The sequence below is a fragment of the Borostomias antarcticus genome (assembly GCF_949987555.1).
Source record: "Borostomias antarcticus genome assembly, chromosome: 19".
Classification (NCBI taxonomy): Eukaryota; Metazoa; Chordata; class Actinopteri; order Stomiiformes; family Stomiidae; genus Borostomias; species Borostomias antarcticus.
In genome coordinates, this window is record NC_140252.1 from 21,668,169 (window position 1) to 21,681,383 (window position 13,215).

Below are 13,215 nucleotides of genomic sequence, written 5' to 3' on the forward strand. Positions count from 1 at the left end.
TACGACTGTTCTGTTCAAACTAACATGCCTGACACATATGACATGACCATTCACATACATGACCATTCACATACATGACCATTCACATCATGACATGACCATTCACATACATGACCATCCACATCATGACATGACCATCCACATACATGACCATTCACATACATGACCATTCACATACATGACCATTCACATACATGACCATTCACACTGGGCACACTGTCGGTGTAAACGGGGATCAGACGCTCTGCTCAGTGACTGAATGGTTCCTTGTCTGGTCAATGCATTTGGTACACAAACGGTTAACAGATCTTGTTCTCTACTGCGTCGCTCCTCTCTGACCCCTGGTTCTGCTGGTTCTTGCCAGCGTGTGAGAGGCTGTAGCCACATCTGGTTGTTTGCTGGTTCTTGTCAGCGTGTGAGAGGCTGTAGCGTCATCTGGTTGTTTTGCTGGTTCTTGCCAGCGTGTGAGAGGCTGTAGGTACATCTGGTTGTTTTGCTGGTTCTTGGTTGTTTTGCTGGTTCTTGTCAGCGTGTGAGAGGCTGTAGCGTCATCTGGTTGTTTTGCTGGTTCTTGTCAGCGTGTGAGAGGCTGTAGCGTCATCTGGTTGTTTTGCTGGTTCTTGTCAGCGTGTGAGAGGCTGTAGCGTCATCTGGTTGTTTTGCTGGTTCTTGCCAGCGTGTGAGAGGCTGTAGCCTCATCTGGTTGTTTTGCTGGTTCTTGCCAGCGTGTGAGAGGCTGTAGCACATCTGGTTGTTTTGCTGGTTCTTGCCAGCGTGTGAGAGGCTGTAGCCTCATCTGGTTGTTTTGCTGGTTCTTGCCAGCGTGTGAGAGGCTGTAGCAACATCTGGTTGTTTTGCTGGTTCTTGCCAGCGTGTGTTTTGCTGGTTCTTGCCAGCGTGTGAGAGGCTGTAGCCTCATCTGGTTGTTTTGCTGGTTCTTGCCAGCGTGTGAGAGGCTGTAGCAACATCTGGTTGTTTTGCTGGTTCTTGCCAGCGTGTGAGAGGCTGTAGCACATCTGGTTGTTTTGCTGGTTCTTGCCAGCGTGTGAGAGGCTGTAGCAACATCTGGTTGTTTTGCTGGTTCTTGCCAGCGTGTGTTTTGCTGGTTCTTGTCAGCGTGTGAGAGGCTGTAGGTACATCTGGTTGTTTTGCTGGTTCTTGCCAGCGTGTGAGAGGCTGTAGCTCATCTGGTTGTTTTGCTGGTTCTTGCCAGCGTGTGAGAGGCTGTAGCACATCTGGTTGTTTTGCTGGTTCTGGCCAGCGTGTGAGAGGCTGTAGCTCATCTGGTTGTTTTGCTGGTTCTTGCCAGCGTGTGAGAGGCTGTAGCACATCTGGTTGTTTTGCTGGTTCTTGCCAGCGTGTGTTTTGCTGGTTCTTGCCAGCATGTGAGAGGCTGTAGCTCATCTGGTTGTTTTGCTGGTTCTTGCCAGTGTGAGAGGCTGTAGCTCATCTGGTTGTAGGAGGTTGTTGCAGTAAATACTACGGAGGAAGAACAGCAATGGCTAAAAATAAGACCAGAGATTTCTGAGGTGTGATTTGATACTGAACCTCAGATCCACTCTCTTTCCCACACACATTCTAACTGAAGCAGATCATCTTGTAGGCAGCCTGGTCAAGTGGTCAAGACAGTTTTAAAACTCTGTTTCCGCCCGTTCACACGACAACGCAATCCAGAGATTTCTGGCTCAGCAGAGTTTTCAAAACTCTCAGTTTTAGGGGCTTGAAAACACTGGTGTGGACGCTAGTCCTGAACGCAGCAAAAGCTTTACAACGAAAATGTATGAGTGTAAATGTATGAGTGTAAATGTATGAGTGTAAATGTGTGAGTGTAAATGTGTGAGTGTAAATGTGTGGGTGTAAATGTATGAGTGTAAATGTATGAGTGTAAATGTATGAGTGTAAATGTATGAGTGTAAATGTATGAGTGTAAATGTATGAGTGTAAATGTATGAGTGTAAATGTAGCCTAAAACATCCACACTTCTGTCTGAGAAAGAGACAGGGCAGCTTGACCGCAGCGCAAAAAGGCTCAGGGCATTTTCCATTCATAACAGTCTTTACAAAAAAATATATGTGTCCTTATGTGTCCATAATTCAAGCCAGTGGCTCCTCCGGTGCTGGTGAGGCCTGGCCCACACGGGGAGCTACTGGGTGGGTAAGGGGATGCCCCTGGGGTCCGTGACCTGGCCCTCCTGGAGGTTCTTCACCAGCTGGGCCAGCCAGCGCTTGGTGGTGGTGTCGTCTTTCAGAACCTGAGCGAACGTGGTGTCTTTGAGCTGGTCTGGGAGACACTGGCGAAGAGCCTCTCGGGCTCTGAGGGAGACACAAAGGGACAAAGTCCTTTACAAGAGAGAGACAAGAGAGGACAAGAGACACCAATACAAGAGAGAGAGAGAGAGACTGCCTGTCTGGGAGAGAGACTGCCTGTCTGGGAGAGAGAGTGCCTGTCTGGGAGAGAGACCGCCTGCCTGGGAGAGAGAGACTGCCTGTCTGGGAGAGAGACCGCCTGTCTGGGAGAGAGACTGCCTGTCTGGGAGAGAGACTGCCTGTCTGGGAGAGAGACTGCCTGTCTGGGGGAGAGACTGCCTGTCTGGGAGAGAGACTGCCTGTCTGGGAGCATCACTCACATCCACAAGCAGTCAACATTCACTGATCCCAGTTGCTAGGCGATTGTTCCCAGAGTCACACACTCCTGAGGCTTTCTGAGTTATTTTCTAATCGGTGATCATTCATACATCCAAAAACTGAGAGCAGGATAAGATGAAGATAACTCATCACACAAGTTGTTGCTATAACATTTGTTACCAGTACCTGGAGTTGTCTGACAGACGTAGATAGCATCGTACGACGTGCTTTAGTAATCGAGCAGAGGGCTCTTTGGAGAGCTGAAGGACCATCTTTCCCTGAGAGAGAGAGGAGACTGTAAGACAAACAGCTAGAAGCACATGGTCATGTATGAAACTAGCATAGCTAGAAGAACATGGTCATGTATGAAACTAGCATAGCTAGAGGAACATGGTCATGTATGAAACTAGCATAGCTAGAGGAACATGGTCATGTATGAAACTAGCATAGCTAGAGGAACATGGTCATGTATGAAACTAGCATAGCTAGAGGAACATGGTCATGTATGAAACTAGCATTGCTAGAAGCACATATGGTCATGTATGAAACTAGCATAGCTAGAAGAACATGGTCACGTATGAAACTAGCATAGCTAGAAGCACATGGTCAGGTATGAAACTAGCATAGCTATGGACTCACGAGTATCATGGCCACGTGGGAGAAGCGCTCGTAGGTCTGGCAGATGTACGCCAGCCCCGTGTCGTCCAGGAGGATCTTCTGCAGAATAAACGTTGCTACCTGTGAGGCAGATACACAGGGTGAGTGAAGGAGTGGGTTAACCACTGACATGGTGAGTAAAGGAGTGGGCTAACCACTGACATGGGGATCATTTCAAGGTATTTCTCTCTGAGCTCTCGAAGGCAAACCTACAGTTTTGGACAGCTCGCTGCCCGACTCCATGATGCGAAGGCACAGGGGAATGATCTCCGTCGTCAACAGGAAGTTGATGACCTCCTGTTCGTCTGTTTTCACCAGCGCACCTTCCAAGACAAACGGAGTGGCGTTTTCAAAACAAAGACCAGGCCCTATGAGGCGTGGCCATCATCAAACACAGGCTTGAGAACGTCATTCGTAAAGGTGAGTTAATTTACCTATGACGCCCAGACTGGTGAGTCTGAGGTACTCGAAGGGGCGTGTTTTGCTCACAGTGTGTAGAAAGGGGTAGAGGAATAGAGGGATGTGTGCTGTAAGGAACGCGGATCTGAGGAAGACATAACAAAACATCCGGTGTTAAACAGCTGCCTGAAAAGCATCGTCACTGTGTTCCACTGGACAGTTCGACTGCTGGGAATTAAAGAAGCACTCGTGACAGGATGTTTATAACTATGACAGGATGTTTATAACTATGACAGGATGTTTATAACTATGACAGGATGTTTATAACTTTGACAGGATGTTTATAACTATGACAGGATGTTTATAACTATGACAGGATGTTTATAACTTTGACAGGATGTTTAAAACTATGACAGGATGTTTATAACTATGACAGGATGTTTATAACTATGACAGAATGTTTATAACTATGACAGGATGTGCAGTCACCTTGTTTCAGGATGGGAGGCGACGCACTGCAGGAGGGCGAGGGCGTTGCAGACTCTGTTGGACTGGTGCGCCGTCAGGGTCGGGGGGTTGATGGACGGGTAGATGTTCACAATCTCCTGTTTTTCCAGCCAGAAAGAGGACAGAGAGAGGAGAGGGTTACAAAAAGATGGCGATCATCTCACACACTGGAGGCAGTGGTGCAGAAGATGAGGGACAATATGAAGACCGTCCTGGAGAATCCCTCCCACCCCCTGTATGACGAGCTGTGGCAGATATGAAGACCGTCCTGGAGAATCCCTCCCACCCCCTGTATGACGAGCTGTGGCAGACGGGGAGCACCTTCACACACAGACTCAGCCCACTCCCCTTCCATTCTAGGATTCAGACTTCCCCCCCATTGACTGACTCTTATCTTCCCACCATCGTGGGTCACAGTGGAGGAAGAACAGGTGCTCCAGTGTAGCTGGCGGGCGAGAGGAGTGCGTCTGGTCTCACCTGCAGGAGAGCAGCTATGGTCTCACCTGCAGGAGGGCAGCTATGGTCTCACCTGCAGGAGGGCAGCTATGGTCTCACCTGCAGGAGGGCAGCTATGGTCTCACCTGCAGGAGGGCAGCTATGGTGCCGCAGGAGTGCCAGAGCATGGGCGCCAGGTCCGGCACGGACTCGCGCTTCTTGCTGAGCTCCAGCAGCGCGTTCTCGCGTGTCTCCGGGCTGCTCAGCTCGTTGATCCACTGGTAGATCTTCTCCCGGTCCACCTGCGCCAGCGCCGTGGTCACAGCCTGGGGGGGGAGCGGGGATCAAGACATGAGCAAGCGAGCTGGCCCTAGATCAAGACCCTAGATCAAGCAAGCTGGCCTGCAGACTACAGGAGACTAGCGAGATAGGGAGATAGAAATCATTGTAACTATTTTGCTAACACTAGCTAGTGCTAGATACCGTGAAACATACCAAGCTAGTTTATTCATCCCACTGAGCAGGACAACATAATGACGTTAGCCAGCTAGATAGCTACTCTAGAGCTCTGCTAGTACCAGATAGATAGCTGCTCTAGAGCTCTGCTAGTACCAGATAGATAGCTACTCTAGAGCCCTGCTAGTACCAGATAGATAGCTACTCTAGAGCTCTGCTAGTACCAGATAGATAGCTACTCTAGAGCCATGCTAGTACCAGATAGATAGCTACTCTAGAGCCATGCTAGTACCAGATAGATAGCTACTCTAGAGCTCTGCTAGTACCAGATAGATAGCTACTCTAGAGCCCTGCTAGTACCAGCTAGATAGCTACTCTAGAGCTCTGCTAGTACCAGATAGATAGCTACTCTAGGGCTCTGCTAGTACCAGATAGATAGCTACTCTAGAGCCATGCTAGTACCAGATAGATAGCTACTCTAGAGCTCTGCTAGTACCAGATAGATAGCTACTCTAGAGCCATGCTAGTACCAGATAGATAGCTACTCTAGAGCCCTGCTAGTACCAGATAGATAGCTACTCTAGAGCCCTGCTAGTACCAGATGGATAGCTACTCTAGAGCTCTGCTGGTACCAGATAGATAGCTGCTCTGGAGCTCTGCTAGTACCAGATAGATAGCTACTCTAGGGCTCTGCTAGTACCAGATGGATAGCTACTCTAGAGCTCTGCTGGTACCAGATATGATGGCTAACTCAAATCACAGTAGCTAGCTGGTAGTGCTAGCCAGGAGAGCTCTAACCCTAACCCAGTAGCTGTGCTAGCTACATCAGAAAGCATCACGTTAGCATCACTAGTCCAACTAGTCGATATGTTAGTTATCAGAGTACAGGTAGTGGCTCGCCTAGCCTAGCCTGGCTAAAGCATTGATCACAGAGAACACAGCCAGGATGAGCTCAGGGTAGCTAGCTAGGCTAGTTAGCACTAGTGCTAACACTGCTAGCACCAGGTCAGGGTTGGGCGAGGTGTGGCCTGTTGTGTGGCTAGCTTAGCTAACTAGTGTGGCTAGCCTAGCCTAGTAAGGTAGCTTAGCTAACTCAGGGTCCAGTAATAGCAGCTAGCTCCAGCAGCATGTCTGGTTACTCACTGCTCCTGTAGCCAGCATTCTCTGCAGGGCGGTGATGTGCTCACTGGGGGTGTTGAGTTCCTATTTTAAATAATTTCACACTTTTTTGTAAAATAAAAAAAAAGATATCCTCTGTACTCGCGAGAGAGGCGCGTTTGACCTTTCAACTCAGACTTTCATTGTCACGTGACGTATTTATTCAGCTAAACCGATCCCCTATTGATCCACTAGGGGTCAGTCTGAACACAGGCCCATCCTACACCATGCTCACTCCCCTACCTATCCACTAGGGGTCAGTCTGAACACAGGCCCATGCCTTCACCATACTCACTCCCCTACCTATCCACTAGGGGTCAGTCTGAACCATGGATGTATTAATTAAACTGGATACAGCCACTCCATTCACTGGCCGCTATCAACAATGAAGCCCTATTGAACCGCGCCATCTTGGCTAGATTTGTAGTCACTTGGCTATTTCCGGTGACTTTTGACTTGCGCAGTTGAGCTTCTCTGGCCGACGCGCGTCCACGAAAAAGTTCACATTTATCTGAAATGTAGACGCGCGTTCCCGGCTCTCCCCGCTTTGATTTAGCAATGAAAACCGGCTTGCATATTAACCTGTTTTTGTCAAATATATCAATTGGAGAAATTATTTTTTCATCCAGGCATCTTAGTTTTAACAGGTTAAATATAATTGAACATGTTTTGTTTGCTAGTAGATGGTATTCATTCCGTTCGCGATAACGTTATTGCAGCCAGGCTAAATTCCTCCAGGGAGCCAGTGACCGGCGAGTTGAAGAGCTTCACTCCCCGCCAGCAGGAGCTCTGGCCGCGGCTACCGCATCTCGGAAAACCCGCTGAGTTCCTGGCTGCTATTTCACACTCGCCCTTGATCAATCCCAATACCGATCCATGGTAATAATGAATCAATCGTTCAGATCAGATCGGCAGTGCTGCATGCATGTTACAACATCATTGTTAGCTTTATTAACATAACCATAGCCTACATTTATCTCTCTAACGTTAGGCTATCCATCTTACACCAGTCGGCCATTCGATAGCTGGAAGCGGTCAACGCCAACGTTGACTGAAAACACCCAAACTCAGTGTATCGTTTCATCTTCATGCTACACATCAACTCCTTTACATTGTATGTGAATAAATTCCTGTTATTCTAAAAATATCCCATTTCTGTCCATTCCTGGAAAAGGCTAATAATTGCTGTCAAATGATCACTCCAGTTTATCAACGTATCCCACTACCATTTCAACTATGCACAGGAGATTGTCTTATATATATGTGTGTGTATGGAGCAATTGTTTTTAATGTCCGACTTTTGTCTGTGCTGTTCAGTAAATGTGCATCTGTCCTAATTTATTGTAGCCTATCTACTACACAACCTAGTTCAAATTTATGAATCTTCCGCTGCGTGATCATTTCCAAACCAAATTGCGGGGGGGGGGGGGGGGGGGGGGGGGGCATTAAAAGCATTACAAATTAGACATTAAAAGCATTAAAACGAAATGTGAAACAGCATGACAACATACATATTCCTTGATTATTTGTATGCTGTGTTGTCCCGTCTGAGTTTGTCCTGTTCGTGATTGGTCTCGTGTTCCCACTCGATAGGCTTGCACCTTGACGTTGGTGAGTGGGCTTTAAACCAAGACGGGCTGTATGTGTATGTGTGTATGTATGTGGTTTGTGTGTCATATTCTATTATTGAAATGTAATAACAGAAACAGTGTGCCTCCTCTTATCCTCACAGCTCAAGCCATTTTTAGGAGACCAGTTCACACCTCAACCAGACCTGCTGCTGTTTAGGACCTGCTTTAAGCCCTTTTTTGTGGTGTCCGTTTTCTGTATTCTGTGTCAAGTAAGCCAACCAAGGCTCTGAACCGGTTCAAGGAACGGAAACGAAAACCGAAAACGAACGGTATTTTACGAGGAACAGAAACAGGAACGAAAACGAAATGGTCTTTAATTGTTCCAGAACAGAAACGTTAATTTGAAATCTTTAATACCGGTTAATAACGTTATTTTTTCGGTCTTTGTGGTAGGCCTATATAACTTACAAATATATTTTTTTTAAAGAAGAAAGCTGAGCCTTTTATGGCCGAATAGGCTAAATTAAATTTATAAAATGTATAGCCTACATCTTGTCCTGTTTTTGTAATGTAGCCTAGGCCCCTAAATCTGTTATTTCACAGTCAGGATCTTAAATGCTTGCTTAGCGAAATGAAGAGATTTAGATATTAGGCTACAACAACACACCATAGCCTAGTTCAGACTATGTGCGCAGCGACTATTTTCACTGACGACTAGACGGTGGTTTTTGTAACCGATTACATGACTAGTCTAAAAACAGGATTCCCAGGTTTCTACAACAAGTGCTATTTAGAAAAATTGAGGATGTTTCTCAAACTCTGCAAGTTAAGATGCCTGACTATTCTTGATGTTTCCAACCACTCAGCAGCAGCCAATTTGCACGCGTTGCACAGGGCTGTCACACACTCTCCTTTGTTTGCCTGTGCAAAACAGTAGTTCAGCCCGTCCTTACAGCTTATTACTTAGCAAATATATCAATGTGAATTATTTAATTGAAGAAGAGTAGGCTAGCCTATAGCCTGTAATGTTTCAGTAGGCTAAAACTAGATTTCACATAAAGACCGCGGATGTCAGAGAGGGCAATAACGTTCGAAGGCAAATTTATTCCAACATTGGTCCACAAAGAATGATGCAAATAATAAAGTGAAATAAATAATAGCCTACTGTGCAAATATAATGTTTTATATGGACCTGCGTGTCTGCAATAAAGTTCCTCTATCTTTATAACCAACATTCAGCGGAAGCCAATTTTCACTCGTTGCGCATCTCGCTCCAAGTATGGTTTCGCAATTTAAAACACGGAGTACTTTGTGACAGTTGCTTGGATGTATACTAGTATGCATAAACCTATGTATTGCTAATTTAATGGCCTGCCTCCTTCAGAGTTCAACTCGGCAATTAGGCTGTGAAAGCGAGCGCGCCTCTTGGAATCTAGTCATAGCCTATTGTTGCACAGATTTCCGTCACGTCTTGACTTTCACAAATCAAATGATTAGGCTACATTCATTAATATGAGCACACTTTAGTGACAATGTGCCGTGCAACTCTGATCATTGAATAGCATAAGTTAAATTACTATAATATTAAGGACCGCGGATGGCAGACGATAGGCTACGTATTAGGCGTATAGGCGCCAAATCCGGAGCTCCCATACAAAAGGAACGCAGCATAAACAATAGGGATTGCGCAGATGAATGAATGAGGTGACTAATTATTTATAAATAACATAAAACATTATAAAACGAAATAAAAACAAACAATAGTCCTACAGGCGCAGAATAAAATAGCTTGCAGCAACAGTAGCCTAGGCTACAAGAAAATATTTTAAAAAGGATGATGACCTATGATGATGACTTATGATAGACCTGCGCATAGTTTACGGTGTGGATTAAGGGCATGCGGGAATAGGACTAATGTTGCGTATTTCTTGTAAAATAATCAACAAGGCTACACTACAGCACACATCACCAAGGCTAATATTGTTGGCAATAAGGCCACCACAACCCTAGACTTGTTGATTAGGTTATAGCCTACCTTACAAGAAATACTGTAGGCCTATAGAGTCTTAATAGGCTTACACCCCCGGAACGGTGAACGGAACGTTATTTTTCGTTCTTAACCGGTTCAGGAACGCTGTGTTGGTGGCGGAACACGAGAACGGAACCGTTAAATATGCTGGTTCTGCTCGGAGCGAACCGATTGAAAAATAATTTCGTTTTTAAGCCCTGAAGCCAACCCACCTTCAATGCAGTGTAGCCTCCACATTTGAATGGTTACAGCAGTCTTGTCGTCTACAAGCAACAGTCTCTGGCTTTGCATGGCAATTTATGTAGTATCATCCGAGTTCTACAAATGCTGTACTTTTTTGTACTGTAAGTAACCCCTCAATTATTCAATTTTACTGGGGAGCAGTGACCATAGCCTACTTGCCAACCCTCCTGACTTCCGCGGGAGATTCATAAATTTGAACTAGGTTGTGTAGTAGATAGGCTACAATAAATTAGGACAGATGCACATTTACTGAACAGCACAGACAAAAGTCGGACATTAAAAAAACAATTGCTCCATACACACATATATATATATATATAATGTTTCACATTTCGTTTTAATGCTTTTAATGTCTAATTTGTAATGCTTTTAATGCCCCCCCCCGCAATTTGGTTTGGAAATGCTCCCTATTTCTGAGGTCCCAAGGTTGGTGAGTATGGCAAGCTATAAGCTATTAATACAAGCATACCGCTCAAAAAGGGCTTAATACATACAACAAACTGATCAGGCTAATCATTTTTTAATGAAAATGACCACAAGACAACCTCCTGTGCATAGTTGAAATGGTAGTGGGATACGGTGATAAACTGGAGTGATCATTTGACAGCAATTATTAGCCTTTTCCAGGAATGGACAGAAATGGGATATTTTTAGAATAACAGGAATTTATTCACATACAATGTAAAGGAGTTGATGTGTAGCATGAAGATGAAACGATACACTGAGTTTGGGTGTTTTCAGTCAACGTTGGCGTTGACCGCTTCCAGCTATCGAATGGCCGACTGGTGTAAGATGGATAGCCTAACGTTAGAGAGATAAATGTAGGCTATGGTTATGTTAATAAAGCTAACAATGATGTTGTAACATGCATGCAGCACTGCCGATCTGATCTGAACGATTGATTCATTATTACCATGGATCGGTATTGGGATTGATCAAGGGCGAGTGTGAAATAGCAGCCAGGAACTCAGCGGGTTATCCGAGATGCGGTAGCCGCGGCCAGAGCTCCTGCTGGCGGGGAGTGAAGCTCTTCAACTCGCCGGTCACTGGCTCCCTGGAGGAATTTAGCCTGGCTGCAATAACGTTATCGCGAACGGAATGAATACCATCTACTAGCAAACAAAACATGTTCAATTATATTTAACCTGTTAAAACTAAGATGCCAGGATCAAAAAATAATTTCTCGCATTGATATATTTGACAAAAACAGGTTAATATGCAAGCCGGTTTTCATTGCTAAATCAAAGCGGGGAGAGCCGAGAGAGCCGGGAACGCGCGTCTACATTTCAGATAAATGTGAACTTTTTCGTGGACGCGCGTCGGCCAGAGAAGCTCAACTGCGCAAGTCAAAAGTCACCGGAAATAGCCAAGTGACTACAAATCTAGCCAAGATGGCACGGTTCAATAGGCCTTCACTTTAGATTTCGAATCCTGGGGGCTTGGTCTGAACACAGGCCCATCCTACACCATGCTCACTCCCCTACCTATCCACTAGGGGTCAGTCTGAACACAGGCCCATCCTACACCATACTCACTCCCCTACCTATCCACTAGGGGTCAGTCTGAACACAGGCCCATGCCTACACCATACTCACCTTCATCAGCCTTGACCCCAGAGGTCACTCGCCCGGTTCTGGTTGGATGGTTCACTTGCCCTGTCTGTCCCGTCTAGTCCTTGGATCCTGCCTAATGTCTATCCATCAGTGTTATGCTCCAACTGACCAGCGCAAATTCCTTGTATGAGTAAAAACTACCCGACAATAAAACTAATTCTGATTTGAAGTTTACAATGTCTGCAGTCTTATGGCGCGTTCCAGGCAACCCGTAACTTCCCACCCGGCAACTGGTAGTACATCGATCTGTACGATTTCACGGGTGGGAAGTTACGGGTTTGACTGCCATTCCAGAGCATTTTCACGTGTAGGAGGTCGGAAAAACACGAGTTACGGGTTGCCTGGAACGCAGCATTAGTACCAAAGCTAAATTAAGAGGAGGGGGTATTGCTCTAGCGCTACACACATCAGCCCCTGGAGATATTGCTTTTTGTACTTGGTTCCAAAAATCTATCAGCCCACCCTAGAACTCCTCTGTAACATTACTGTACACATTAACCATGCAGGCACCCTCCTCCATCCTCGGGCTTGTGTTTTTTGGGGGGTGGGTTATGATGCAATGTGTGTTCACTGATTAAAGTCTGTTTATCCTTTAACGGCGGGCCTGTGGTTCATGGCCGTTTCTTGTCTTGACTAACTGTCATGCATTATAAGAGAGAACAGATCTACAGTACAAAAGCACGTCTGTCAAATGGACTCTTTCTGCTGAGTCAGTCCTTATGGAATCCATGCAGTTGTCACTTCAATTAGTGTTGACTGCTGTCTGTGTTGGAGACCTGACCCTAACCCTAACCCTAACCCTAACCCTAACCCTAACCCTAACCCTAACCCTAACCCTAACCCTGCTTATGACTGATGAAGGACATGCTAGAGCCACAGCTGCCAAATCTAATTAGAACCAACTGTACTACACACACCAACATACCTGTACTACACGAACCAACATACCTGTACTACACACACCAACATACCTGTACTACACGAACCAACATACCTGTACTACACGAACCAACATACCTGTACCTGTACTACACGAACCAACATACCTGTACTACACGAACCAACATACCTGTACTACACACACCAACATACCTGTACTACACGAACCAACATACCTGTACTACACGAACCAACATACCTGTACCTGTACTACACGAACCAACATACCTGTACTACACGAACCAACATACCTGTACTACACACACCAACATACCTGTACTACACACACCAACATACCTGTACTACACACACCAACACACCTGTACTACACACACCAACATACCTGTACTACACACACCAACATACCTGTACTACACACACCAACATACCTGTACTACACACACCAACATACCTGTACTACACACACCAACATACCTGTACTACACAAACCAACATACCTGTACTACACACACCAACATACCTGTACTACATGGCCTTTGATGTAAAACCCTTAAGATGACTTCAGGGAATTCATTTAATGTAAGCTTCACTGGATAGGTCTATCATAATATTAGTGTCTGTGC

At 45.7% G+C, this 13,215-nt stretch overlaps 1 protein-coding gene across 4 annotated transcripts; it reads right to left on the reverse strand.

The window, feature by feature from the left end:
• Positions 1-1,138: 1,138 nt before the first annotated feature.
• cnot9 (CCR4-NOT transcription complex subunit 9) lies at positions 1,139-13,165 on the reverse strand. 4 transcript variants are annotated; one of them, XM_084453407.1, is made up of 9 exons: positions 13,113-13,165; positions 6,222-6,264; positions 4,769-4,948; positions 4,170-4,285; positions 3,716-3,825; positions 3,491-3,604; positions 3,264-3,358; positions 2,811-2,902; positions 1,139-2,312 (listed from the first exon to the last, which is right to left on the reverse strand). In XM_084453407.1, the coding sequence occupies exons 2-9, from the start codon at positions 6,237-6,239 to the stop codon at positions 2,144-2,146; spliced, it is 894 nt and encodes a 297-aa protein (XP_084309533.1). In that variant the 5' UTR covers positions 6,240-6,264; positions 13,113-13,165; the 3' UTR covers positions 1,139-2,143. The 4 variants fall into 4 exon arrangements, with proteins under 4 accessions (XP_084309533.1, XP_084309534.1, XP_084309532.1 ...); XM_084453408.1 differs by having other exon boundaries at positions 6,222-6,281; positions 13,113-13,155; XM_084453406.1 differs by lacking the exon at positions 13,113-13,165 and adding an exon at positions 11,675-12,462 and having other exon boundaries at positions 6,222-6,281.
• Positions 13,166-13,215: the final 50 nt, after the last annotated feature.